Source organism: Strix uralensis, chromosome 16 (assembly GCF_047716275.1).
Source record: "Strix uralensis isolate ZFMK-TIS-50842 chromosome 16, bStrUra1, whole genome shotgun sequence".
Lineage (NCBI taxonomy): Eukaryota > Metazoa > Chordata > Aves > Strigiformes > Strigidae > Strix > Strix uralensis.
Genome location: NC_133987.1, coordinates 19,880,009 through 19,903,200, shown reverse-complemented (window position 1 = coordinate 19,903,200; position 23,192 = coordinate 19,880,009). Strand labels below are relative to the sequence as shown.

The 23,192-nt window shown below is 58.3% G+C and overlaps 3 protein-coding genes across 5 annotated transcripts in view; 1 reads left to right on the top strand and 2 right to left on the bottom strand.

The window, feature by feature from the left end:
• The window catches only part of GRID2IP (Grid2 interacting protein), a 40,994-nt gene extending 32,758 nt beyond the window's left edge, over positions 1 to 8,236 (bottom strand). The window contains exons 1-2 of one of the 2 annotated variants that reach the window (XM_074886349.1): positions 7,673 to 8,236; positions 4,852 to 5,006 (exon numbers count right to left, since the gene is read on the bottom strand). In XM_074886349.1, coding sequence (XP_074742450.1) covers positions 4,852 to 5,006; positions 7,673 to 8,236 — 719 coding nt within the window. Of the gene's footprint in view, positions 1 to 1,453; positions 1,729 to 4,851; positions 5,007 to 7,672 lie in introns of those variants that run through there. The other variant, XM_074886350.1, reaches the window with a different exon arrangement.
• A 5,288-nt stretch (positions 8,237 to 13,524) lies between these two features.
• Positions 13,525 to 20,115, bottom strand: ECI1 (enoyl-CoA delta isomerase 1). The gene is made up of 7 exons (XM_074886374.1): positions 19,984 to 20,115; positions 19,602 to 19,730; positions 18,714 to 18,841; positions 17,914 to 18,060; positions 16,463 to 16,584; positions 15,613 to 15,791; positions 13,525 to 14,053 (listed from the first exon to the last, which is right to left on the bottom strand). Exons 1-7 carry the CDS (start codon positions 20,024 to 20,026, stop codon positions 13,887 to 13,889), a joined length of 915 nt encoding a protein of 304 aa, XP_074742475.1. The 5' UTR covers positions 20,027 to 20,115; the 3' UTR covers positions 13,525 to 13,886.
• Positions 20,116 to 20,379: 264 nt separating this feature from the next.
• On the top strand, positions 20,380 to 22,484 carry PTX4 (pentraxin 4). Of its 2 annotated transcripts, XM_074886369.1 has the most exons (3): positions 20,380 to 20,789; positions 20,936 to 21,025; positions 21,192 to 22,484. In XM_074886369.1, exons 1-3 carry the CDS (start codon positions 20,555 to 20,557, stop codon positions 22,190 to 22,192), a joined length of 1,326 nt encoding a protein of 441 aa, XP_074742470.1. In that variant the 5' UTR covers positions 20,380 to 20,554; the 3' UTR covers positions 22,193 to 22,484. The 2 variants fall into 2 exon arrangements, with proteins under 2 accessions (XP_074742470.1, XP_074742469.1); XM_074886368.1 differs by having other exon boundaries at positions 20,520 to 20,789; positions 20,936 to 22,484.
• Positions 22,485 to 23,192: the final 708 nt, after the last annotated feature.

Genomic DNA, 23,192 nt, shown 5'->3' with positions numbered 1-23,192 from the left:
CTGCATCAGCACCCGAGAGAGACGGGAAGCTCCCCCCAGCCTTGGAGGAGCGGGTACGTGAGGAGGGGACGACACGCGGGGAAGCAGCACAATCCATAATATGTAAATCCTGATGGCTAAAATGAAATTTCTTATTCAGAGACAGTCACAGATGGCTGGAGTATTTTCATACGGGAACATGCCAAGCGATTTTATTGCCATGAAAAACAAGCCGAGGCAAATAGATTGTGTTGAGGGCATTATTAAAATGAACGCGGTGGAATTTCTCCCATAATAAGGGAACCCCCAATGGGCAGCAGTTTTATCTTTGTCAGGGATCAAAAGTGACTGCAATCAGAGCGGCGCTCGCCTCGGCCCAGCAGCTTCGGCTGCAGGCTTCAGTTTTCCCCCAGGAGCAGAGGCTGTTCGGGATGCAGACGGACCATAACCAAAGCAGCGAAGAATCAAACTACCCCAAACTATTCTCCCTGCAGCAGAGGGAAGCACAACACGGCTTAGAGGGGATCCATGACAACACAGAGCAGCCTAAAACAGCTCGAGAGTGATCATCTAATGAATTAACGCGGCCAGGGTGAGAGGGTGGGTGTGCTCCGGAGCACACGCGCGTCCTGCTCTTCAAATCCAGGTTAATGGGACGGTGTTCGTGTAAGCATCAACACCGGTGTTTTTGTAACACCGCAGGGCAGTGGGGAGGAGGGGATCTGCGCTTCCAGCGCTCCCCAATTCTCCTGCAAACAGATGTTTCAAACTGAAACACCGTGGCCGGGAGCTGGTGCAACGCTGGTACCGCCGGTGGGGAAACGCACAGGGCAAAGGGAGACAGCACCCAGTACGTGGTGGTGGGCAAGTACTAAACCCCTGCGCAATGGGGGTGAGGATCCTCCCGGATCGCCCAGCTCGGGGGGAGACTTTGGCCCCCAGAGTCCAGGGAAAAAGCGGTGCCGTTGCGGCAGCGCTGCAGAGCGCTTGGGTGCAGAGCCAGCACCGCTGCGCAGCCGGAGTCGCAGCTCTGCCCTGGTTTGAAAACAGCTCAGAAATAAGAGCAGCGCCGAGAGGCGAACGCCCCTGGGACCCCGACCTGCCCGAAATAACCCACTCCCCTCCCGACGCCGGCGCGAGACACACACAGCCCCTGCACACACGCTCGGCACGGCCGCGGGGAGCGGAGGAGAGACACCCCACTGCTCCCCCAGGACCAGACCCAGGCTCTGGCGTTGGCAGGTGATGGAGAAACACAAAAGAGGAGATTTCCCTCTCCCCAGCAGAGCTGCGATGCCTGCAGAGTCCCTGACAAGAGCAGCTCTGATGCAGTACGGATGCTAAGAGTTAATTAACTTTTAGCACATCTCATTTTTGCGGTGCCAGGGATTGCTAGATTTGAGAATTAACCTGTTTTAAACCCATTCCCTTCCCAGCCCCCTCAGCTCCCAGGAAAGGTCCGTTTGTTACTCACCCGAGACAGCTCATCTTTCCCCCTCGCTGCCGTATTTCATCATTCTTGAGCAGAACTACAATTGTGCACTTTTACTACACACACCAGCCATATGGGCAGGGGATGGGAGCGGGGAGGACCCGGCACAGCACGTGCGTTATCCCTGCTATCCACAACAAAACGGATGAAGAAAATGTCAGCAAATTAAAATCTGCAGGAGCTTAATTCTGGGCAAATGGGATGAAATCCATTTGAGCTAAAAAGAAAGGGAAAAAAAAAAAAAAAACAACACTGGAAAAAGCCCAGCTTGAGGACAGGCGAGAGGAGGAGAGGTCTGCAGCCCTGGGGGTGATCTGTGTGCTGAGTCGGGGGGTCTTGGGTTACGCTGCGCCACAGCACTTTGCAGGGAGCCCGTTAAAACCCGGGGGGAGCCCAGAGAGGGGACAGGCAGGGGAGGGAGGACAGCCAGCAGCAGCAACAGCCCGAAAATAAATACAGCCGGTGCAGAGGGAAGATCCAATCAGGCCAGCGCGAGGGTCAGTGGCAGACAGGGACATACTGGCCGCCTGGCTCTGCCCGGTCACCCACAGCCCAGGGCCACCAGCAAGGCAAGTGTTGGGGATCCTTGCCAGCATCACCCCGACATCGCCCCCAGCATCCCTCCCCAGTCCCTGGGCGATGGGCATAGCCATTGCCGGAGGGAAAGGGCTCGCCCCAGCCTCTCGACTCCTCTGGGTTTGCAGGGCGGGAGGCACAGGCAGGCTTGGGGTGTGCAGGACTGTCCCCTCCATCTCGGGTGGCCCCCAGGGAGCTGGGCACAGCCTCACAGGGATGGCTGGCCTGGCTGATGGGTACCCGCATTGTCCCAAGCCCGTTCTTGCATGGCTCCACGTGCCTGCAGGGCTGGTCCCGCAGGACGAGCCCCAGGATGCTCCGTGGGCCAGCTCAGGGGGGCTCCGGTCACCCGAATTACCCTGAGGTGCCATTTGGGGCACAGACCCCAGATCCCTCCTCAGCCAGCAACAGACCGAACGGGCTCAAGACATGTGGAAATCAGCCACACAACCTCACAGCACCCCCTAAATCCAGAGCACCCCGGAGCTGCTCACCACCCTCCAGCGAGTTATTAAAAGCATTAAAAGCTCTGACTCGGCAGCAAACCCGTCGCCTGGGACACCCCGGGGTGAGCACTCGTGTCACTCACGGCAGCACACACGGAGCTGCCCCTGCCTCCCCAGCACCCCCACAGCTGGGAAACCTGGTCTCCAAAGCACCTTTTCTTTTTTATTTTCTTGACTCCATTGCATTTAGATTAGACGGTAAATCTTTTCCCTGAGCTAAATATTTCATTTCCATTAAACCGAGATTAGCTGCCTGATTCACAGCTCCTCTTGCCCCCGCCCTGGCGTTAACCTTTCACACGGGGGCACGGGGTGGCTGTGGGGGTTCACTCTGTTATCAGGGGGCTGAAACATGGTGCTGCCCCACGGCATCGCGGGGCCAGGCATGGGGAGAGCTCTGCACCATGCAACGAGGTTGGTGGCACCGGCTCCGGCCACGCTCTCCTCCACTGACATGGGGGTCACAGGAATAGGGACAGCCTTGGGGGGGACCTGCTGTGCCCCCCACAGAGGGGCTTGGGTCCAGAGGAAAATTTGGACACTTATTCAAATCCCCTCTGTGGGGGAAATAATCCCCTATAATTCCCCAGGGATGAAGACAAAGTGGGTCTGCAAGATGTTTGAGGCATTTCCACAGGGAAAAGATTATTCCTGAGCTGTGGGTGGTGGGATTTTGGGTTTTTTTGATTGGGACTAGTTTAGGGTGACAGCTCAGGCGGGGCTTGGTGCTGTCCATCCCTGTCCCCAGCTGCAGTCATTTGCAGGATGGGTCCCTCCAGGATGTTCGGGGAGGACGGGACAAGCCAGACGTGGGCACCCGGACACAGCAGCTGCCGGGGAGCTGTTGGTCCCTCCGCACCCTGGCTCTGCAGGGGTCTGTGCCCGTCCCCTCTCAGGTTTGGGGGGGCCCTGGGTGGTCCCCGTGCAGCCGCAGCAGAGCAGGAGGACGCTGCGTGACAAGGGCCACCGACCCGCTCCCCCCATCCTCCCCACCGCTGGATCGCGACGGTGCGGCAGAGACCCCGGCACTGGGACGTTGTTATGGTAACTGTAATATCCTGCAATTCCACTGATTAAAGCAGGAATTGGAAAGCCGGGCCCAGAGCAGGGCCAGATGGAGACCTGATTCCCTAATGGCCATCGTCTCAGCCTGGCCGTAATCCCCACCACGTGTGCCTGCATCAGCACTGTCCCGCAGCGCTGGCCCACGCTGCCAGAACAGCCGCCGACCGGCTGCACCGGCTGCACACCCGCGGCACGACGGGGGCTCAGGAGGTGCTGGGGACCCCGAGCCCAAGCGGAGCATTGCCAGAACACCCCGGGATGTGTGACCACAGCCCCGGCACCCCGGGGGTCTGGAGCACATGTCTTATGAGGAGCGGCTGAGGGAATTGGGGGGGTTTAGTCTGGAGAAGAGGAGGCTGAGGGGAGACCTCATGGCCCTCTACAACTCCCTGAAAGGAGGGTGCAGAGAGGGGGGATGAGTCTCTTGAGCCAAGGAACCAGCGCCAGGACAAGAGGGAATGGCCTCAAGCTGTGCCAGGGCAGGGTCAGACTGGCTCTTAGGAAGGATTTCTTTGCAGAAGGGGTTGTTGGGTGTTGGAATGGGCTGCCCAGGGCAGGGGGGGAGTCCCCATCCCTGGAGGGGTTGAAGAGTCGGGTTGACCCAGTGCTGAGGGATCTGGTGGGGTTGGGAACGGTCAGTGTGAGGTTCATGGTTGGGCTGGAGGATCTTCAAGGGCTTTTCCAACCTCCATGATTCTGTGATTCTGTGATGCTACGGGCAGTGCTGGCCTGGAGGCAGCCCGTGGCCCTGACAGAGACCCCCCCTGCAGCCACCCCTGCTGCTGGCAGCCCTGGCCGACCCCTCGCCCACCGCCAGCTCTCGCCTTGCAGAGCTGTTTATTTTCTAGCCAGGCTCTTGGAGAATCACCAGCCGCTCTGCAGCTGATCCCATCTCCCTTCCAAACAACGGAGCCACGTCCCGTGCTGCAGGCGGAGGTGGTGGCTCCACGGGGCTGGTGCCCACCGCTCCCTGCAGGGACGGGGACGGCAGTGGTCGGTATGGCGCAGCTTCCCCAGTCCCCCCCCCGGGCAGGACAGTCACGCAAACTGACAGGCACAGGGGTGCTGGACTGAGACCCCACCAAGCTCAGCTCATCTGCCCCTTAGAAAGGGGGATGGCAACTCCCTGGCAGGAACCTCCTGCACCGCTCAGCCCCGCACGCTCATCGCTGGCGGGCGGATGGATGGTTTAGGGACCAGCACGGCAGCGTGGAGGTTACTGGCACCCAGTACCTGATGTTGTCAAGGAGGTGCTGGTGGGACTCATGGGTGAGGACCATGCAGAGGGCGTAGGCCAAGTACTCGACCTTCCGCTCCGCCGCGTACTGCTTCAGGACAGTGAACACCTTCTCCCTGACCTCTGGCTGGTCACCGAGGATGTCGTCCACCTGCAGCACAGGAGCCAGGAAAGAAGAGGGAAGGGGCGTTGAGTGGCAGAGCGGTGAACTGTGCTACGGAGGCACTGACGGTGAGGAAAACGTGTCTGTCTCATTGCAGCACATGAGGGGGGAACCCATATGAGAGGGAAAGAGAAACTTCAGGCCTTGGCCCATCGCATAGCACCGCTGGGGCCTCGCACGCGTCCCTGGTACTGCTGTTCTGTGTGTTATAAACATTGCACCAGCACCGCGGCATGACCCCAAACCCCAAAACTCTGCTGGGTCACAAGTGGCCCCTCAGGAGAGGCTCTGGCATGGCTGGGCTGGGACCTGGCCCATCAGTCTGGAGTCTACCTGGCAGAGGACACCGTGAGGGGCTTTTGGAGGTATTTAAGCCTCTAATCATGCCCTGATCCAGCACTGTCCTGCCGTTAACCCTGGGAGGCTGCAGGGAAGTGGGGACAGGGAGCACGAACGTGAGCACCAGCCCTGGAAACAGCATCGGCAGCTCCAGCCACTGCTCTGTCCACTCCACCTGTGACAGCCATGACAGGCAGAGTAATTAACTAATTACCATCGAGCCAATTACCCTGCAGGGAAACCTCCTTATTAGCCTCTTCCCAGGCCAGGGGGCTGTGCTGGGCAGTTGCTGCCTTGCTTGTAGCCTGGCTGTGTGCAGTAAATGTGTGGGATGCAGAAAACTCCCTGTGACCACCCTGCAGTCCCTGTGTGCATTAGGTTTTTCCTGCAGGGTGATGGTTTTGTGCCAGCAGCTGGTTTAGCTGCTCCCTGCCAGCTCTGCGAGGACAAGGGGGAAGCAGCAGTGAGAGGAGCAATGCCCCCCACCCTTCCCTGGTGTGTGGGGGGTGTGGAGGCAACCCCTGCACCAGCATGGTGAGTCCCTTGCTCAGGGAAGGGGAAGAACCATTTTTTCTGGGTGCTTGTCCCACTTGGCAGCTCCCCGGGGAGGGCCGGTGCTGTGACCCCCAGCACAACCCTCCAGGTGCTGCTGGGTTTGCGCAGCCACCACGCGAGTGCCGTGGGGGCTCCTGGCAGCAGCAGCGCTTCAAGGTTACTGAATCTGGGGCAGCCCAGGCAGACGCCTCCCCCGGCAGACTCGTGTGCTTCGCAGTCCCAAGGTCCAGCACAGAAATGGCAAAGACCGTGGTGTTCCCGGCGGGCCGAATCCCAGGATGCTGCTGTTAAATTTTCACCTAGGCTGGGACAGCAGGGCTTGATGGGTGGGAATGGGGGGTGCTGCCACCCCTCATGTCAGCGCAGTCCCTGAGCACATGGGGGACAAGAGGAGATGTTGCCCTGGAAGTGAGCCCGTGAGCATCTCCATCACTGAGGCTGCCGGGGTGCTCAGCTGGCACAGCCCAGCCCCAGCCCTGGCCCCGCTGCCACAAACGCAGCCACCGCTCTGTCTGCCCGGCCAGCGCTGTTCCCACAGTAGCTCTGCCAAACGAACGAGGGTGGGAAAAGCCTCCACATCTCCGTTTTGTGAGCGACCTGTGGGCAGCACAGGTGTAAAATGGACATCACCAGCACCCTCCGACCTCCCAGCCTTGCAGCGGGTGGGCAGGAGCACCCAGGTGCTTGCAGCACCTACCAGAGCTGAGCTTTCAGGTAAGCAAGGGGGTAAAGCACCCCACTGGGTTTTATTATTTTCTGCATCATGTAAAAAAAATGAAGTCACTTAAAAAAATGTGCGCCATTAACTCCCTCTGGAGAGGCGTTTGCCAGACGAGCTGCGCTCCAGCGCCTGGGAGCCAGCGGCACACGTGCTCCTCAAACCTGATTCTGCCCAGGCTGGCCGGGGCCGATGCGGGCGGCTTTGCTGGGCAGGGAAGGGAGGTGGCACGAGGTGCTGCTGCGGGAGCTCGCAGCATCGCCACCAGCTTGCTCGGTTGTGATCATCCAGGAAATGTTTACTTGGTTTAATGTGACTTCACGAGATGGAGGCAGGTGGAACAACCTCTCATCCCCTTGTTAATCTCCTGTAATCAGCAGGTAGCTGTTTCACATGCGATGCTCTGCCTTATGAATCCAAACCTCAGTGCGTATTTGTGAATCTTTAATGTAGAAGCTGACTGAGGGGATTCGGCTGATACCCACGAATCTCTTTATGAATGTCTTGTTCCTTTATTAAGTCAGGATCAAAAAAACACAAGCCTGGTTATTTTCATAACAGTATTTTAAAAGGCTGCTTTGAAATGGAAATTAGAAAGATTAAAAAAACAACCATGATCAGATTTATAATTAGCACGAGGCGATGTGTTTGGTAAACTACCCACTAGGCAGCCTTCAGGAACGCAATGAAGATGTAATCACATCGATGTTTTCCCTTTGCAGCAAAATAAGAGCGGAAATGTCTGTGGGATGACATGCTCAAACTTAGAAGGGACGTCCAGACACACAGGATGGAGGGATCTGCCCCCGTGGGTTTCCACACGCCCTTGTGGTGCAAAGGAGTAAGGACTTAGAGTCATCCCCCAGAGGATCTCCAAACTCTTTGCAGCGTCAATCCATTCTCCCAGTGGTTTTTGAAATCAGGTAATTATCAGACCCTTCCCTTGGGCACTGAAGCCCCACATCTATGTGGGGATTCTCCAAACCACTCAGTGCAGGGAGTGCCCAGATCCCCAGATGCTCCCCCCACACCCCGGCCTTACCTTTTTGCTGAACTCCTGTGCTTTCTGCTTCCTCTCCTGGCGCACAGTGTTGGGGCGAGGAAGGGGGTCCCATGTGCTGGCCCCACACTGTGGCCGCAGCAGCCCCAGCCGCAGGGACCGCCCATGGCAGGACCCCACCAGGGCGGCCGCCACCTCCTGCACCACCACCGGCATCCCGTTGACTTCCAGCACGTAATCCCCCGGCTCCATCCCGCAGGCAGCGGCGGGCGACTCCGGGCTGACGCTGGCCACTCGTGGGGGGCTGCCACTTGCCAGCTCGAAGCCGAAGCACCCCCGGGGACCGGGGGGAATGTTGGCGTGCTGCAGGCGGGAGACCACCCCGATGCTGGGGGGCACGTTGCCGCAGCGCCTGGCCAGCCCGAGTAGCGCCTCGCAGCCCAGGGAGGAGACGGGCTGCCCCTCGATCTCCAGCACCTCGTCGCCCGGCCGCAGCCCCGCCGCCGCCGCGCTGCTGCCCTCCTGCACCCAGAGGATGTAGCACGGACCCGTCCCACTTATCTTGAACCCGAAGGCCTCAGGCCAGCCCTGGTTGGTTGCCGGCATGGCTGCAACTGGAAAAGAAGGAGGGAAAAAGAGGAGTTGTGATGTGTTTTCCATCCTTACTGTTAGCTCCTGTAGATGCCATGAGGATCTTATGGGGTGTGGGGGTTCTAGTCTGTGCTGCGCCTGCCCACCATGGGAAGAAATGCCCCAAGAAGGACACTTTTCCTCTATATTTCCCTAAAAAATAGCTTTTATTCTTCGATCACCAAGCTGCTGGCAGTGCCAGTGCCATTAGCAGTGAGGAAGCTGTGTTGGCTGAAAAGGTCGGGGGTACCTGTGGCACGGGGACTGTGGCCTTGCACAACCCTTGTCTCACCTGTCGGTGGCACCTACCTGACCCCCCTCTTCCCAGGAGATGCATTTAGGCCCCTGTTTGTATTTCATTTTCCTGGCATGCCATATTATTGAACAGATAATCTAATGACTTAAGACAGTCTTATTTTAACCATCTCTTGTCAATACTCGATATTTTAGCAGTTTGCAAACTACAAAATTACTGCAAATACATCAGAATTTGCCAGATCCTCTCAGCTCTCCCAGGATGATCACAGCATCCTGAAATGCGAGGATGAGGATTTCCAAAAGGACTTGTTTGTGGTTCATTTCAAGGGTTAGGACCAGCTCCACAGATGCTCAAGGAGAAATCGGGCACATCAGCCCTAAACATCTGCAGAAGGCATCTTTGCCCAAGGTAAATCGGGCCAGCTGATCTACACGACTCACTTGGATGCCCTTTCGATGCCCCTGATGTGTAAGTGTCTGCATTGTCCCCTGACACTTGCTAAAATAATTTGCACAGATATTTTCTCTTCGTTTGATCATAGCTGTCTGTGAAAATGCTTTTTACTCCCATGTTTATTCCATCTGTGTTACTTAACACACATTAAGTGCTTACAAAAAATGAAACACAGACTATTTCACCTGGGCAAGTTATCTTACAGAAACTACGAGGACTCAGAAGCACTCAAGAAAACATCCTCACAAACACACCTTGAGGTTTGTGCCCTTCGGATCAGAAAGTCTCAAGCACAGGCCCAGAGGCACAGAGCTCAGCAGCAGCCTAAAGCTGGCTCTTGGTGCGTCCCCCCCAGCAGTTGCTCCCCCCGGCCTGGGCAGCCCAGAGGGTCCCAGTTTGTTCCAGTCTGTGCTCCTGCCAGCACAGCAAAGGCATCGCTTCACGCCTCCACCTCGCTGCTGCCAGGGCAGCTTGGCTCCCTAGGCTCTGATCTGAGTGACCAGAAGACATTTCTTCTGCTCCTTTGAGACCTGGGAAATCTTGGTCAAAATCCAGTAGCACTGAAAACATTGTTTAATATCCCATTATAGGCCAGAGAGATGAAAGGAACTCTTCTCATGTCCATTTTCAGCAGAGATAATAGGGATCAGCTTGCTCTGAGAGCAGAATCGTGGGGATGGGCAGGGAACACAGCATTACTGCAGAAATCTGTATTAATAACCTGAGCCTGCTCTGCTGTTGCAAACAGCTGCTCGAGGCTGTATTACATGAGGCACTAGAAGTGCCGCCCTCATGAGGAAATATTAAAAAGGACCAAACAATATGCTGTCACTAACATTATAAGTGTAATAATATTGTCCTCCTCTGTACAGCAGTGCTGACTAAAATGCTACATAAAAATCAGGAATATTGCTATCTAAAGAGGAAACAAAGCTGTTGCCCATGTTAACAGGTACAGATGCCCAGGACCAGAGGGGAAGCGCAGGGGGTGAAGCACGGGGCACGTCTGGCAACAGCAGGATGGGATCCATCTGCGACCGCACACCAGGGGCTGTGGGGCACCAGCTTTGAGGGCTTCAGCCAGAGCCTGGTAAGCACCGGGACAGCCCCAGCACCACTGCTCTGGGCTGAGCTCTGCAGCAAAGCCCAGCAGAGCAGCGGCCACTGCCTTGCTGTGGGGAGCTACATCACCCCCTTCCACCTCTACAGCCCATGGCTCAAGCACAGAAGTCTGCAGCCAGGCAAGCTCTCAACAGCCATGGGTTTGTCCCACTAAGGGGTTGAGGCTTTCTTAATTCTCCATCACCCCTAGAAGTGTCTCACCTACCTGCCAGGCTCCTGACAGCATGTCCACGTCCTCACTGCAGCCCCACTCACTGCTGTGCCCTGGCGCTGGGACAGAGCAGGGGCAGAGGGTGACTGTCCCTTCCTATGCTTCTTAATCAAGCCCTGCGCCCTTCCAGCCACTCTGAGTCAGTGCCAGGCATGCAGAACGGTCTTTCTTGCCTCTTCCTGTCTTAATTAACTTTATTTCCATTGCAAAGAGGAGCGCAGACAGACTAATTGCTGGCTGAGTCTGGTGCTGACCTGAGCCCGTGGATGTGGGGGGAGCTAGGAGCTGGAAGGAGGTAAAACAGATTAGTGCCCGTGGAGGGAAATCCCTCACCCACAGGGAAAATCCCAAGTAACAGCACTTTGCAAAGCAGCAGAGACGCAGCACACTGTCACTGCTCCCCAATGGCAGCTGGATGTGCCGAGACCTCGCTGGCCCCACCGCCGGCGATTTGAGTGGGACACCAGAGATTTTGGGAGTACGCGTCTGCCAAACAACACATGGTTTGCTGCAGGGATTTGGGAGTCTGGACCAACTTCTCCAGGGCTTGCCCGGAGAGCTCTCCCCGGGCAGGCTGCTCCGGGCAGGGGAGCGGGGGTCCTCGTCGTGGGGAGGCTGAGAGCATTTCACAGCAGAGACCCCCATGCTGTCGCTGACTGTTTAAGCTGCTGTTTCTGATTTCTCTCCTCTGCTTCCTCGGCACTTAGGGATCCCAGGGCTTAGCACACTAAGAGGTTTTAGGGTATTACACGTCCTGCTGTGGCACCATCGGGAGGGGCCGTCTGCATCCCATCACAGAGCACACAGCAATCCCGTCTTCCCTTGGCACCGGCATGGGCTGGGCTGTCAGCAGCGCTGGGCTGGACGGGAAACAACCTCCCCAGGAAACCTGGAGACTTGACCTGGGATCGGGTAAAGCCTTACAAAGGTGAGCTGCAGGAACCTGCTCTGCCCAAGCCGAAGGTGAGCACGTTGTGGTGGAGGGTCTTCCTCTCGCTCATGCCCTTCGTGTTCCTACATGTCACTGCTGCGAGGGACTTGGAGACCCCCTCCTCCTCCTCCTCCTGTCCTCTGCAGCTCTGGTGTTGGTGGTGCTCTGCTAGAGATGGGACATGGCTCCTTTCTTCCAGGTTCTGCACAAACACAAATCTCCTCAGCAGCTGAGACCCACAGGCACACACTGGAGGGAGCGTGCACCGCCCTCCCGTGCTGACACAGAAATGCACGCGCCTTCCTACAAAACATCAGGGCATCTTCTTCACTATTCGCTGTCCAAACAGACAGGTAAAACTGCAATGGATATTCTTTTTTTTCAGTAAGTGAAGTAGTGGCTTCTTTTCCCTCCATTTTTAAGTGACTTGAGTACTTTAAAACACTGACAGTGAATTTTAACCCTTGCAAGACAATAGTTATGGGATTCCAAGCTAACAAAGATTGTTTCCTTGAAGACCTTCTGCTAGACTTTGATCAGACAAGACTTTTTAACTGATTTTCACAGCACTTGGATTGACTGAGCTTCATCTCTCTGTCTCAACCTGCTATTGAAGTATTTGCTGGCTGTTTTGACCTTAAGCACAGCCTGTGAGGCCACTAAGAGCGGTCGGAGCTCCTCGCCGGTGCCCTGCTCGGCGGCACTGGCTGCAGCTCCGCGCTGTGCGCAGGGACTGTGCTACACAAACCCTGCCCGTCTGCCCGCAGCCAAATAAACCGCCTCGTGCCCACGCCGCCACCAGCCCCCCATCCCAGGGCCCCTTCTACGCTGCCAGACTTGTCAGGTTACATCCAATGTCCCAAACAAACCCACTGCTGTACCTGGAGCAGTGCAGAAATTTTGCTGTATCAGTAGGAAGGGAAAAAATTACTTTTTCACAATGTTCTCTCTCAGGAGGTAAGTGCCCTGGGCTGCACTCTAAGACAGCTGTGCCCCGGTGGTATTTTGGCTGCATTCCTCTCTCAGGTTCTGGTTTGGTGTGTTGGGAGCCAAGAACTTACCGTGGCAAAAAAAGGTCCCCTTCCTGAAACTCAACCTCATCTCCTGCTGCTGCTTCTCGACCAAGCCAATTAATTTCCTCCTGGTGCCAATGCAGCCTGAGCACCCCTTGGAGGGCTTACCTGTGGTGCCCAAGATCCAGCCAGCGGCCGACTGGGACCCAGAGCTGGCAAAATCATCACAGCAGCTTCGAAGCTTTTGGATCAATTACCCGGCGGCGGCAACCAGCTGAGTTTCTATAGCAAATTCTACCCCGGCACCGTAACCCAATCAGCTGCTCATTAGCAGTGTGCTGGAGAGCACGGACCGCGCCGGCTGCGGGGAGGGTTTCAGTTGACAGCCACCCCGTAAGGAAGCGGCACAGGACTTTTATTTCCTGCAGCTTTAGTTCACCTCAGCCTGGCGCTAGACAAGATCCCTGCGGGTACTCGAGCAAACTCACCCTGACTTCTTACAGCACCTGGGACACAGTGGTGTGAGTGGCTCCGTAATAAAAGGGAATGTAAGTGCTTAGAGTGTAGAAGACAAGAGGATTTTGCTTTAGAGTTCACCAAAGGCAACAAACCTGAAGACGTTTTTGCAGATTCCTAAGAAATTACTCAAGATGCGCCATGCCAGTTGGCCGTGTTACACAGACCCTCTGGAAACAGAAGGAAACAGCACATCAACTGCGCTCAACCCATATGGTAATGGGCAGCCCAGGACTCGAAGAACTCCACACGCAACTCTGGGTTTGTAAAAACAATTTAACTTTTATTTCTACTGCTTTATTCTTCGTTTTCTGCAGCGAAGGATGGAAGAAGGCCGCAAGGCACGGCTCTCCCCAAGAGCCTCAGCTCCTTCGGGAGGCGATGGCTGATTTCTCACTCGGTTTGGAGGCGCTTCCCAGCACCAGTGCCCAGTGAGCCCCATCCTGCCACCACCCCCCAGCAGCCGGCGGCAGCCACCAGCCCCGCGGCCCTCCCAGGGCCGCTCAGGTGTCACCTTCCTGCCGCGGCGTCCGCTTCCGGGTGGCACCAGGCACAGCAGCTCCATCCATGAGCCCTGTGCGGGGGCTGCTCCAGGCCCCCCGGTTTGGAGAAGGCTCGCAGCCGGCCGTGCCCACGCCCCCCAGTCCACGTGGCTCACGGCAGAGCTCCCCCAGCCCACTACGAACCAGAGCCCGGGGACAGGCCACCAGCCAGTAAGCAGGTGACCACAGACAGGCTGGGGAATGAAGCATCCATCTCCTACCTCATCGAAGACTTTATTGACAATCTCATTTCATAATTTGCTGCTGGACAGGAGGGAAGACATCCAAGGAGGATATGCAAGGAGGATATCCAAGGCTCGAGCCACAGCGGTGTCAAGACCCTCTCCCTGTCCGTTCCTCGGGGGAGCTGAGCAGGCAGCTCTCCCTGCTCTCAGGAAAGGCAGTGGTGGTGTCAGGCACTCTATGGGGACTAAGGGGAAGGGGTGGTGGGGGCGGCCAAGGGAGCAGGCAGCACAACTGCTGGTGCTGCAAACAGCTTCACTGTGAAAGTCTACAGCTACTGCAGTGTTTCGGAGGGTCACTCGAGCTCCTGGGACCAGGCCCCAGGGAGCTGGCTCCTTAGCTCTTCTTCTTCTTCAGCATCTCCATGTACATGCGAAGTGACTTCTGGATGGACTCTTTTGAAATGAAGTTGACGAAGTTCTGAATGTCTTCCTCCCGGTGAGCAACCAGGCGGTCCAACACTGCCTTCCTCATCATGGACTTGGTGAGCTGACGGGCATGGTCTGCGGAGAGGAGAGCAAGGATGGGGAATGTGCACCATCCTCACCCCTGACCGGCTCTTGGCCACTGCCACTGTGTGCAGGTGCCTCCAAAATGGGAGGTACCGCACACCAAAGGGCTCTTTAAACCAGCAGGGAAAGGTGTAAGAAAAACCCACCAGCTAGGAGCTGAACTGGATAAATTATCATACAATAAATTATGATCCGTACCACTCAGTGGGGAAACAACTGATCTACTGGGACAGACGACAAAAAGTTGTGCATCTCCTTCTCTTTGCCCCCTCCACACCACTGGACTCAGGTCAGCAGTAACTGAACAAAATTCTCCGCTATTTGAAAATGTTCTGTCTCTAAGCTGCCCCAACCCAATCCCTTTGGCCTCTGGCAAGACAGTCTGCTCATGCCAAACACGCTGTACAAAAGCCAGCAGCACCATCCCCTCGAGCTCATCCTGACAGCAGGCTCTGGGCCTGGGCCATTCTGCACAAATATGCTGAGTGCTGGAGCTGACCGAGGGCTCACACACACATCTGCTCACACACACACACAGAGCCACATGCAGTTGTGTGGCAGCACATCTGTTGCACAGATGTTGCATGCACACTCTGTGTGCTTCAACCGTGACAGTGAAATGGTGACCAACACCCGCCCGTGCACTGGGAACCCTGAATCGCTCCAGCACCTGTGTGCTACAGACACCTTCACCCCAACAGACTCCTCCTGGCTCTGATTTAGGGCTCTGGGGAAGGATCTGCATGGTGTCTCCTGGAAGTCAGGACAGGACACAGCTGAGATGTGCTTCCCACTCTTGGGGGCTGAGGTCTCACTCTAACACCAGGACAGCAGGGGAGGGAACTGTTTAGGGACCCTCCTCCAGGGCTGACAGTCCTGGGACCCATCCATTTCTGTGCGGTTTCATTCAGATTTCTACAGAAAGAGCAGCCGAAGGGTGATATGCAGTTGCACCTTCCTGCAGTGCTCAGGAGGTGGCATGGGATGGGATAGCTCAGATCTAGCCCTGGCTGGCGGAGAGCCCTCTCCCAGCCCAGGAACTATGAGCAGCCCAAACACACATGTGATGTCTGCGGCTGCTGTCTGTCCTCACACCCCCATCGCCACCCCCAGCTCTGCAGAGTGCTGTGAGTTGATCCAGACCACAAAGGCAGACTGGCAGCCACCCAGGCACTTTCACCCAGCCTGTTCCCTCAACTCCACGGCAGCTTTCCTGGGGTAACACCTCCACTGACAGACACAGAGATTCAGTCTGTATCTGGAGCTCAGGCACCTCCAGATTGACTCAGCAGGGCTGGCAGAGCGAGCCAAGCTGGAGCCACATGCCCTGCACACCCAGCATGGTGTCCTCCCATGCAGGGGCACTGGCAAGCCCATCTCTGTTAGCCCAAGGCTGCCTGGACCGCTGCGCCGAGCTTTCCTACCTCCCAGCCATCCACACCTTCCCCTTCAATGGAAACTGTTACGTAGCTCCCAGGTACCAGTCCCGGTACCTGTCCTTCCCACCCAGACCAGATCCCCTCTTCCTCTGTGGGTGGTGCCACCCTTACCAGGAAGGGCCAGCCACTGTGCCATAACGGCCGCAGCCTTCTCCTGGAGCTTCTCCTCTGGCACCAGCTCGTCCACAAGGCCAAACTTGTGGGCCTCAGATGCAGAGTGAAGGGAGCCCAGCTGGAGGGAGCGTTCAGCAACTCGATGTCCCACAGTGTTCACAAATGTGTCCTTAAACCTAGAAGAGATGGGAGGAACAGCCACAGTCAGGGAAAGAAACACCAAGCAGACACTGCACCCAGACATCGAAGCTAAGAGAACACTTGGTCCCACTCCTCAGGCACAGGTCTCTGAACAGCAGCTACGGGCTCAGCCACGCTGTGCTAAGCCAGGAGAGCACAGCCATTTTTGGTACTACCCCAACAGTTTCCTCTCCTCTCCACGAGAGCTGCTCAGTGCACATGTTCCAGCTGTGTCCACTCACTGTGACACGAAAGCTCCTTTCCAACAGTACATCTACACATTCTTAGCGCAACCAAGGGCCTGTGTCTTAGTATAATAGTTTCTCTACGCTTTCAGAGATCTCCACAGCTACGGGATTTTGCAGGTACACAGCGTGTATCCAGAGAAAAGCATATTCCCAGACTGAGCCTGACCAGGGAGATCTTCCAGCACCAGTTTTGGAATTAACTGCAGAGTCAGAGCTGAGGTCCTCAGTGGTGAAGGATGTGAGGACATTCTGCAGCCTGAAAGCTTTTCAGATACCTGCAGGATAGGACAGAGAAATGAGGTGCTGTCTCCTGGAGCTGCCCAATCACTGACATGTAAGTGCCAGCTAATAAACTACTTGAAGATTAACTCTTTTTAGAGACCTACACATGACACTAGAAGTGGGAAGCACTGGCCTACCAGAAGGGAGCCACAATGCCCAGCTGGGCCTCGTTCAGGCCAATGATGAATTTGGGGTTCTGCACCATGATCCTGTAGTCACACGACAAGGCAATGAGACAGCCTCCCGCTGGGCTGGACCCCTGGCAAAGAGAAGGAAGGAGTGAGTCTAGGTCATGGTTACAAATGGCCCTGTGCCCCCAGCCTCGCTGCTCCCTCCAGAGCAGGGAAGACACAGGGTGACAGAGCAGATGTCCCCCAAGTCTCTGATTACCTGACTCAAAACAGCCCTAAAGATTTCTGATAGGCTTACCAGGGTTTATCTTTACATTTTTCAATGCTCTTTGTTTCTTGCATTTTCCAGCCTGGAAATCTAGTTTATTGATCTGTGTTACCCAGGTTGCAAACCCTGCAGTGGAGATTTGATATAGCATTTTCTTGTAACCCTACATGAGCTTTTAACCCTACTTGATTTTGTAACCATAAATGCCACAGAAACAGTTCTGTCCAGGGACTTTGTAACACCTTCTGTCTGTAAAACTTCCATTTGTGACCGTCTTTGCCACAGCTTGGTGCTTGCTTAGCCCTGCACAGGATGCCTGCAGGAAGCCACTCAGAGACCCAGCTGCCTTCAAAAGAGTCTATGGACAGACACAGAACCGTGAGCTGCCAAACTGGCACTGCACTGAAAAATGAAAACAAGACACTAAGCAGGTAACAACCCACCTACAGACACTGAGATTCAGACAGCACTCCCTGCTGGGCAGGAACCATGGCTGGAGGAGCAAAACCCGGTGAAAAAAGGGCTTACGACAAACCGCGCTGCCCGCAGCACCACTGCCCACAGGGCTGAGGACAAGCACATGCAGCAGGGCATGGCTGCCTCCCATCTCCTCCCCTCTAGCGAAGCCGTGCAATGGCCAAGCAAGTGACCCTGGGTGACTCCTACAAGTCTCATCAGTGAGGAAGCAGCCAGTGGGCAGGTGACAGGCATCCTTTGGGCTCCCCTACGCCAACTGCTCGGCTTCTCCAGTACTCGTCTGCCATCAATGTCCCTCTGGGCTTTACCACAGGCCTACAGCCCTCCTCCGGGTCCTCCAGCCTAGAGGACAGACTCCCAGTCGAGTTCTTGAGGCAGGGTATGGCTCTTGCTGCACAAAACACCGCTGAGGGCACCTCAGCCCCCATCGGCAGGACGCGTGCCGTGCGAGCTATCCACTGCAGCTGAAATGCTGCTCTACCCAGCAGCGCCTGCAGCTTACATGGACCCTGCAACATCCCACGCTTCCACACCTCCCCAACCCCAACGCGCTGAACCGACAGACACGTGCTTTGTCCAGACATCCCAACAGACACATCCCTGTATTTGTTTCAGCACTGACAAGCCTGACTTTTTGCCTGTCCCTTCCCAAGCTCTGCAGCAAGTGACAGACCACGCGGGGTGACTAGGAAGGTGGCTATAAAGGACATACGTTGACTGCAGCGACTGTCACCATGTTGGAGCCATACAGCCGGAGCCACATCTCCTGCACGGCTCTCCAGAACTCGGCGTAGTGCTCCATGCTCTTACCACACATCTCGGTGATGTCCAGGCCAGATGAGAAGATGTTGGGGACAGCCTGTAATCGGGAAAACACAAACGTCACTGAGAGTCACTGCTTAGGGATAACGCTTTACCCCTCTAACACACTCGGCCTGGCAGCCTGAGGAAAGGGAAAGTAATAATTAAATATGACATAAACCAGGGTCCTTTGGAGTTCTGAAACAATCTCCCCACTGCTCCCACAGCCTGGATCATCCCAACACCACAGCCTGCAGGGCTGAGACTCTTTGCTTGCAGCACGATTTCTCATTATCAGGGTCCCTGTGCGGGTATATCTGCCACGCAGCACAAATCCTGTCCTGTCCCATCCCCAAGCACCACCTCATACCCACATCATGTGTGAAAATAAACACTGGCATTTCCTCTCAGCTCCCTCTGAGCAGTTCAAGAGATCTCAAGGGATGTGTCAGGTTTGCAGATAAGCACCTTAGATTTTAATGACAAATGACAATATATGGTTATTATTCTTCCGCTAGAAAAGGGCACAGAAGAAAGAGCAGAGCCTTTCCAAGAACCCCCTCCCCTCCTTCCAGAGTCGACCAAAGCTGCCTCTTGGCCCTTCCGTGCCAGTGACCAGGAAACCAAGAGACCACACATGAGCAAGGGAAAGGCACCTGTGCCTGCCAAATGGCCCCACAGCTCGCACCCCGAGCTCAGGACAACACGTACAGATGTGAGGATCACGCCCCGGCATTCCCGGTTATTCTCCAGCTTCTCCAGGCTTATGCAAAGCTCAGTGATAAAGTCCAGGCTGAGGCTGTTGACCGGGGGGCTCTTGAACTTCATCGTGGCGACTCCTGTGCCACGGTAAACACAAAGACATCAGAACCTCCCACCACAGCAGCATGCACTGCCTTGCACAAGGGAGCTTCACCCGCCTCCACCCCTGGCTCTTCAAAAAGTCCCCAGAGCGGCAGCACCAAGAGTAGGGCCCTGCCTTTGCCCAGGTCTGCCTGCAAGCCAGGCTCAGGCAGTCAGTGGCAAACCTGAAGCATGAACGAGCACACAAGCTAAACACTGAGCGCTTAGTCCGGGTGCTGCAGTTGTGCCCAGGCTGGGGGCAGTGTGAGGACACACCCAGGGACCTGGCAGCTGAAAGCAGGTCCTGGGAAGCCTCAAGAAGAGGCACCCACGTCACCCTTTGTGGGGACGTGGCCCTGTGAGTTATTCCTGGCAGCCGGGACAGAGAAATCCCCAACAGCTGCTCCCTGGAGGAGCACCTGCCACTCCACCAGGTCCCCAAAGCCGGGACCCCGCAGAGGGGATGACATGGGCAGGGGACAGGGCACGGGGTCTGCCCACAGTGACAGCTAGGGTGTGCCTGTGGCACCCAAGCAGCACCCAGCCACTTGAAGTGCCCACAGCCGGTGTGACTCCCGTCCCCAAACATTTCTCTCTGAGGGTGCTAAGCAGCTGAAGCTGGAACATCTGGGGCTTTGGTGGCTCTCCATGCCCAGGGCCACACGTGCCATGGGGCAGACACGGAAGGGGCCCTGCCTGTGCCCCACAACACCCCGTGGGTTGAGGGTGACACCGCAGAGGTGCCACCCGCCCTACCTGAGCTCTCGTCCAGCTCCACCAGGATCTTGTTGTTGCTGAAGGCACGACACGGGGCGAGCGGGAGGCCGGGGAGCCGCGGGGCAGCTGTGCCCCACGCCGGCGGCCGGCGGCAGAGGGGCTGCACACCTGGGGGGACAGAAGCGTGTAAGGCTGGGCAGGGCACAGCCCCACACGTGTGGGGTGTGCTCCCCAAAACTGCTCTGCACGGAAGGGTGGGGACACGGGGACATCCCGACACCCAGCGGGGGTCACCCTGACCACGGCGGGGACACACAGGGAGGGACCGCGGGGACGCCCCCACTCGCGTCGCGGGGCACGGGGACAGGGTGACCCCCAGACGCGGGACGCGGAGCCGCCTCGCCCGCGGGACCAGGCGCACCTGACCGGGCGATCCGGAAGCCGAGGGCCCGCAGCGCCGCCATCTTCTGCCACCGGGTCAAGGGTACCGGGGGGGCCTCGGCCGCGTCAGCGCCCCGCGGACAGGCCGCGCCCCAGCGCCGAGCCCCGCCCCGGCCTGAGGCCCCGCCCCGCGGCCCTAAAGCTCCGCCTGCGGCCGGTGCTGCGGCGCGCGCGTGCTGCCGCCCCGTGGTGGCCCTGCCTGCACCCTGCCTGCACCCTGCCTGCACCCTGCCTGCACCCTGCCTGCACCCTGCCTGCACCCTGCCTGCACCCTGCCTGCACCCTGCCCGCACCCTGCCCGCACCCTTCCCACCCTGCCCCCTGCCCCACATCCAGCGCGTTAGTCTGAGACTCCCCACCCCTCTGGGAGCTGCCCCGCACGGCTGGGCCTGCAGAGGCCTTGTACCCACACCTTCCCCCCCACACACAGCTCAGCACCCCCTGTCTGGCCCCTGGCCCGGGGAGCTCCTGGGCTGGGGCCAACCACCCCCACAGAGCGCCTGGCCCGGGGCCGCGGGGCTGGGAGCCCCAGTGCTGGCGGCTGCTGGGGCATGCCAGCGGTGGCTGCGGATCTCATCATGGTGGAGGCCGCCCCAGGGGACACTGCAGGGGCCAGGACTGGCCCTGCTGTGCAGGCAGAAGGCATCCGGCAGCGGCATGGCGGGGACGGCACTGCCCCTCTGCCTGCTCCTCGCTGCTGCCCTGCAGGGTGGCCTGACCCAGGCACCGGGGCCCCGGGCCCGCCCCAGCCTCTTGCTCCTGCGGCTGCGGCGGCTGGAGGAGCAGGTGGGTGTCCAGGGCAGGGAAGGGGCACAGCCTGGCCTGTGCCAGGGGACCACTTGGTGTTTTGGGCTGCGCTGGGGTTCGGTGGCGCCAGCACGGGCCTGGCATGGGGGTGTGGGTTCACCCTACCTCACCCTGCTTCCTTGCAGTTTCACCGGTTCCAGGAGGTGACCCTGAGCCATCTCCAGAGCATCGCTGGGAACTACAACATCTCCTACAACATCGATGGACGCTTCCAGGTGCTGGCGGAGCAGGCAGAGGCGGCTGCTGCTGCCCAGGCTGCCCTGGGCACTGAGCTGGCTCGCTTGGCCACTGCCAGCCAGCGGCTGCACCGCAGGCTGAAGCGGCTGGAAGGGACAGTGGGTGCCCTGAGCCTGCCGCATCACCTGGTCACACACCCACCAGGTGCACCGATGGAGGCTGGCACCAAGCTGCATGGCCTGCTGGACGCTGCCCGGAGCTGGGGCAGTCGGCTGGAGCAGGAGCCACAGGGCTGGGTGGCCCCCAGCACCCTCAGCCCTCGGCGCCCAAAGACAAGGCGGTGGCAGCAACGCCGGCAGGAGAAAGGGCATGGGCTGACAGTTGATGCTGAGGCTGGTGGAGCGCCCAGGGAGGACGTGAAGCCCCCTCGCAATGCAGCACCAGGAGCCCAAGCCATAGCACTGGCGCTCCCCACCATGACCACGGTCCCCCAGGAGCAGCCACTGGCCCCCCAGCAGCCAGGAGAGGGTAGGTACAGGCCCCCTGCCCCAGCACCCTCCTCCCCAGCCTGCCGCACTGGCACCGTCCTGCTCTTCCCCAACACCTCTGCCGAGCACGTGGCCGTCCTGGGGCCGGGGCTGCACCAGGGGCTGCGGGCCCTGTCACTCTGCACCTGGCTGGCCTCCCCAGCCCCTCACCTCGGTGCCCTCCTCTCCTACAACACCGAGGACGGCAGCAGCAAGCTGGCCATGCGTGGCCATGGTGGGAACCTCACCAGCTCTGTGCACTTTGTCATTGGGGACAGGCAGTTCCGGGAGCTCCCGGTGATGCCACTCCTGGATGGCAAGTGGCACCACCTCTGCCTCACCTGGTCCTCCAGCCAGGGCCAGTACCGCTTCTATGTGGACAGGCGGCTGCTGGCTGCTGGCTCCGGCTTCCGGCAGGGCTATGAAATTCCTGCTGGTGGCTCGCTGATGCTGGGCCGGGAGCAGGGCCACCCTGGCAGGGACTTCAGTGCTGCAGAAGCCTTTGTGGGTCACCTGGCTGGCTTGGCTCTCTGGAGCCGGGCTCTCCTGCCTGGGGAGGTGGCCAACATGGCAACTGGCCAGAGGCTGCCCCGTGGCCCCCTCCTCACACTAGCCAATGCCTCCCTGCAGGGGGGGGTGCGCAGGGTGGCATGTCCCTGCCTCCAGCACTGCCTCTGACAAGCCTGGCAGTGGGAACAGTGCCGGCTCCCAGCAGTCACGGCTGGCTCGGTGCTGATACCAGTACGAGCTGCATCCTCCTGCAGTGGTGGGACACTCAGCAGTGAGGGCAACTCAGGACCGGGATCACCAGAGCTGGGGAAAAGGAAAAGGGGTTTCGGCAGCCAGGATGGCAGAGGTGGGACTTGGGCCTGGGGCCTGTCCCAAGCCGGGAGGTTGTCAGCTCTTGCTCACAGAGGATGTACAGCCCAGTCGTTCCTATTAAAATGCTCCAGGCAGAGAAGAAAATTTATTTCTGGTCTGTTCTTCACTGTAATGCTTGGTGCCACTTACAGCCGGGCAGGAGCTGCTCAGCACAGGCAGCCGGAGCCCCAGGCTGGGTCACATGCGGGTGACCCCTGCCTGTCCCCTGCCACCGCCAGCATCTGCCACTGAGTCAGACCCGGGGGGAAGTTGCAGCACGGAAAAGCCTGTGACCGGCAGTGAGCCAGAGGCGCCAGAGCAGCTCCCGCCTGTCCCGTGTGCCCAGGCCTCTGCCCCAGGGGCTCCTCGCATGGCGCGAGGATTGGGCCTGGCTGTGCTGCTCCGGGGGGCTTGGGCAAAGCACACAAAACGCTCCCAAACGGCTGCCCCGCGAAATTCTCTGACTGGAGAGTAGAAGCAGCGCCGGCTCTGGCTGCTCCCCGCGGCCGCCGTGTTCCCCGGGGACGGCGGGGCCTTACGGCCCGGCCACGGCTGGCGGCCGGAGGCTGTGCGTGGGGCAAGGCCTTGCAGCGGCCCCGCTGCCTCCCGGCCTGTCCTCGCCGCCGCCAGGCCCGCGGCGGGCCCCAGCAGGGCAGAGCCCACCCCCGGAGGCGGCTGCGGGACAGTCCGGGGCCGGGCTCCGGCCCGCTCTCCGGGGAAGGGGCGCGGGGCCCCGCGGGCGGGACCACAACTCCCATGGTGCCGCGGGGCGGGGCGGCCCCGCCGGCCGCCGTAGAGTCACGTGAGGGCGGCGGCC

What these genes read in the sequence shown, in the direction of transcription:
- ECI1 (XM_074886374.1), bottom strand. Translation starts at nt 20,026, where the DNA reads ATGGCGGCGCTGCGGGCCCTCGGCTTCCGGATCGCCCGGTCAG. An exon ending in GGAGCTGGACGAGAGCTCAG is followed by an intron (nt 18,842 to 19,601) that starts GTAGGGCGGGTG and finishes ACCGTGGCACAG; the next exon opens with GAGTCGCCACGATGAAGTTC. An exon ending in GGCATTGTGGCTCCCTTCTG is followed by an intron (nt 15,792 to 16,462) that starts GTAGGCCAGTGC and finishes CATCTCTTCTAG; the next exon opens with GTTTAAGGACACATTTGTGA.
- PTX4 (XM_074886368.1), top strand. Translation starts at nt 20,661, where the DNA reads ATGGCGGGGACGGCACTGCCCCTCTGCCTGCTCCTCGCTGCTGCCCTG. An exon ending in TGCGGCGGCTGGAGGAGCAG is followed by an intron (nt 20,790 to 20,935) that starts GTGGGTGTCCAG and finishes GCTTCCTTGCAG; the next exon opens with TTTCACCGGTTCCAGGAGGT.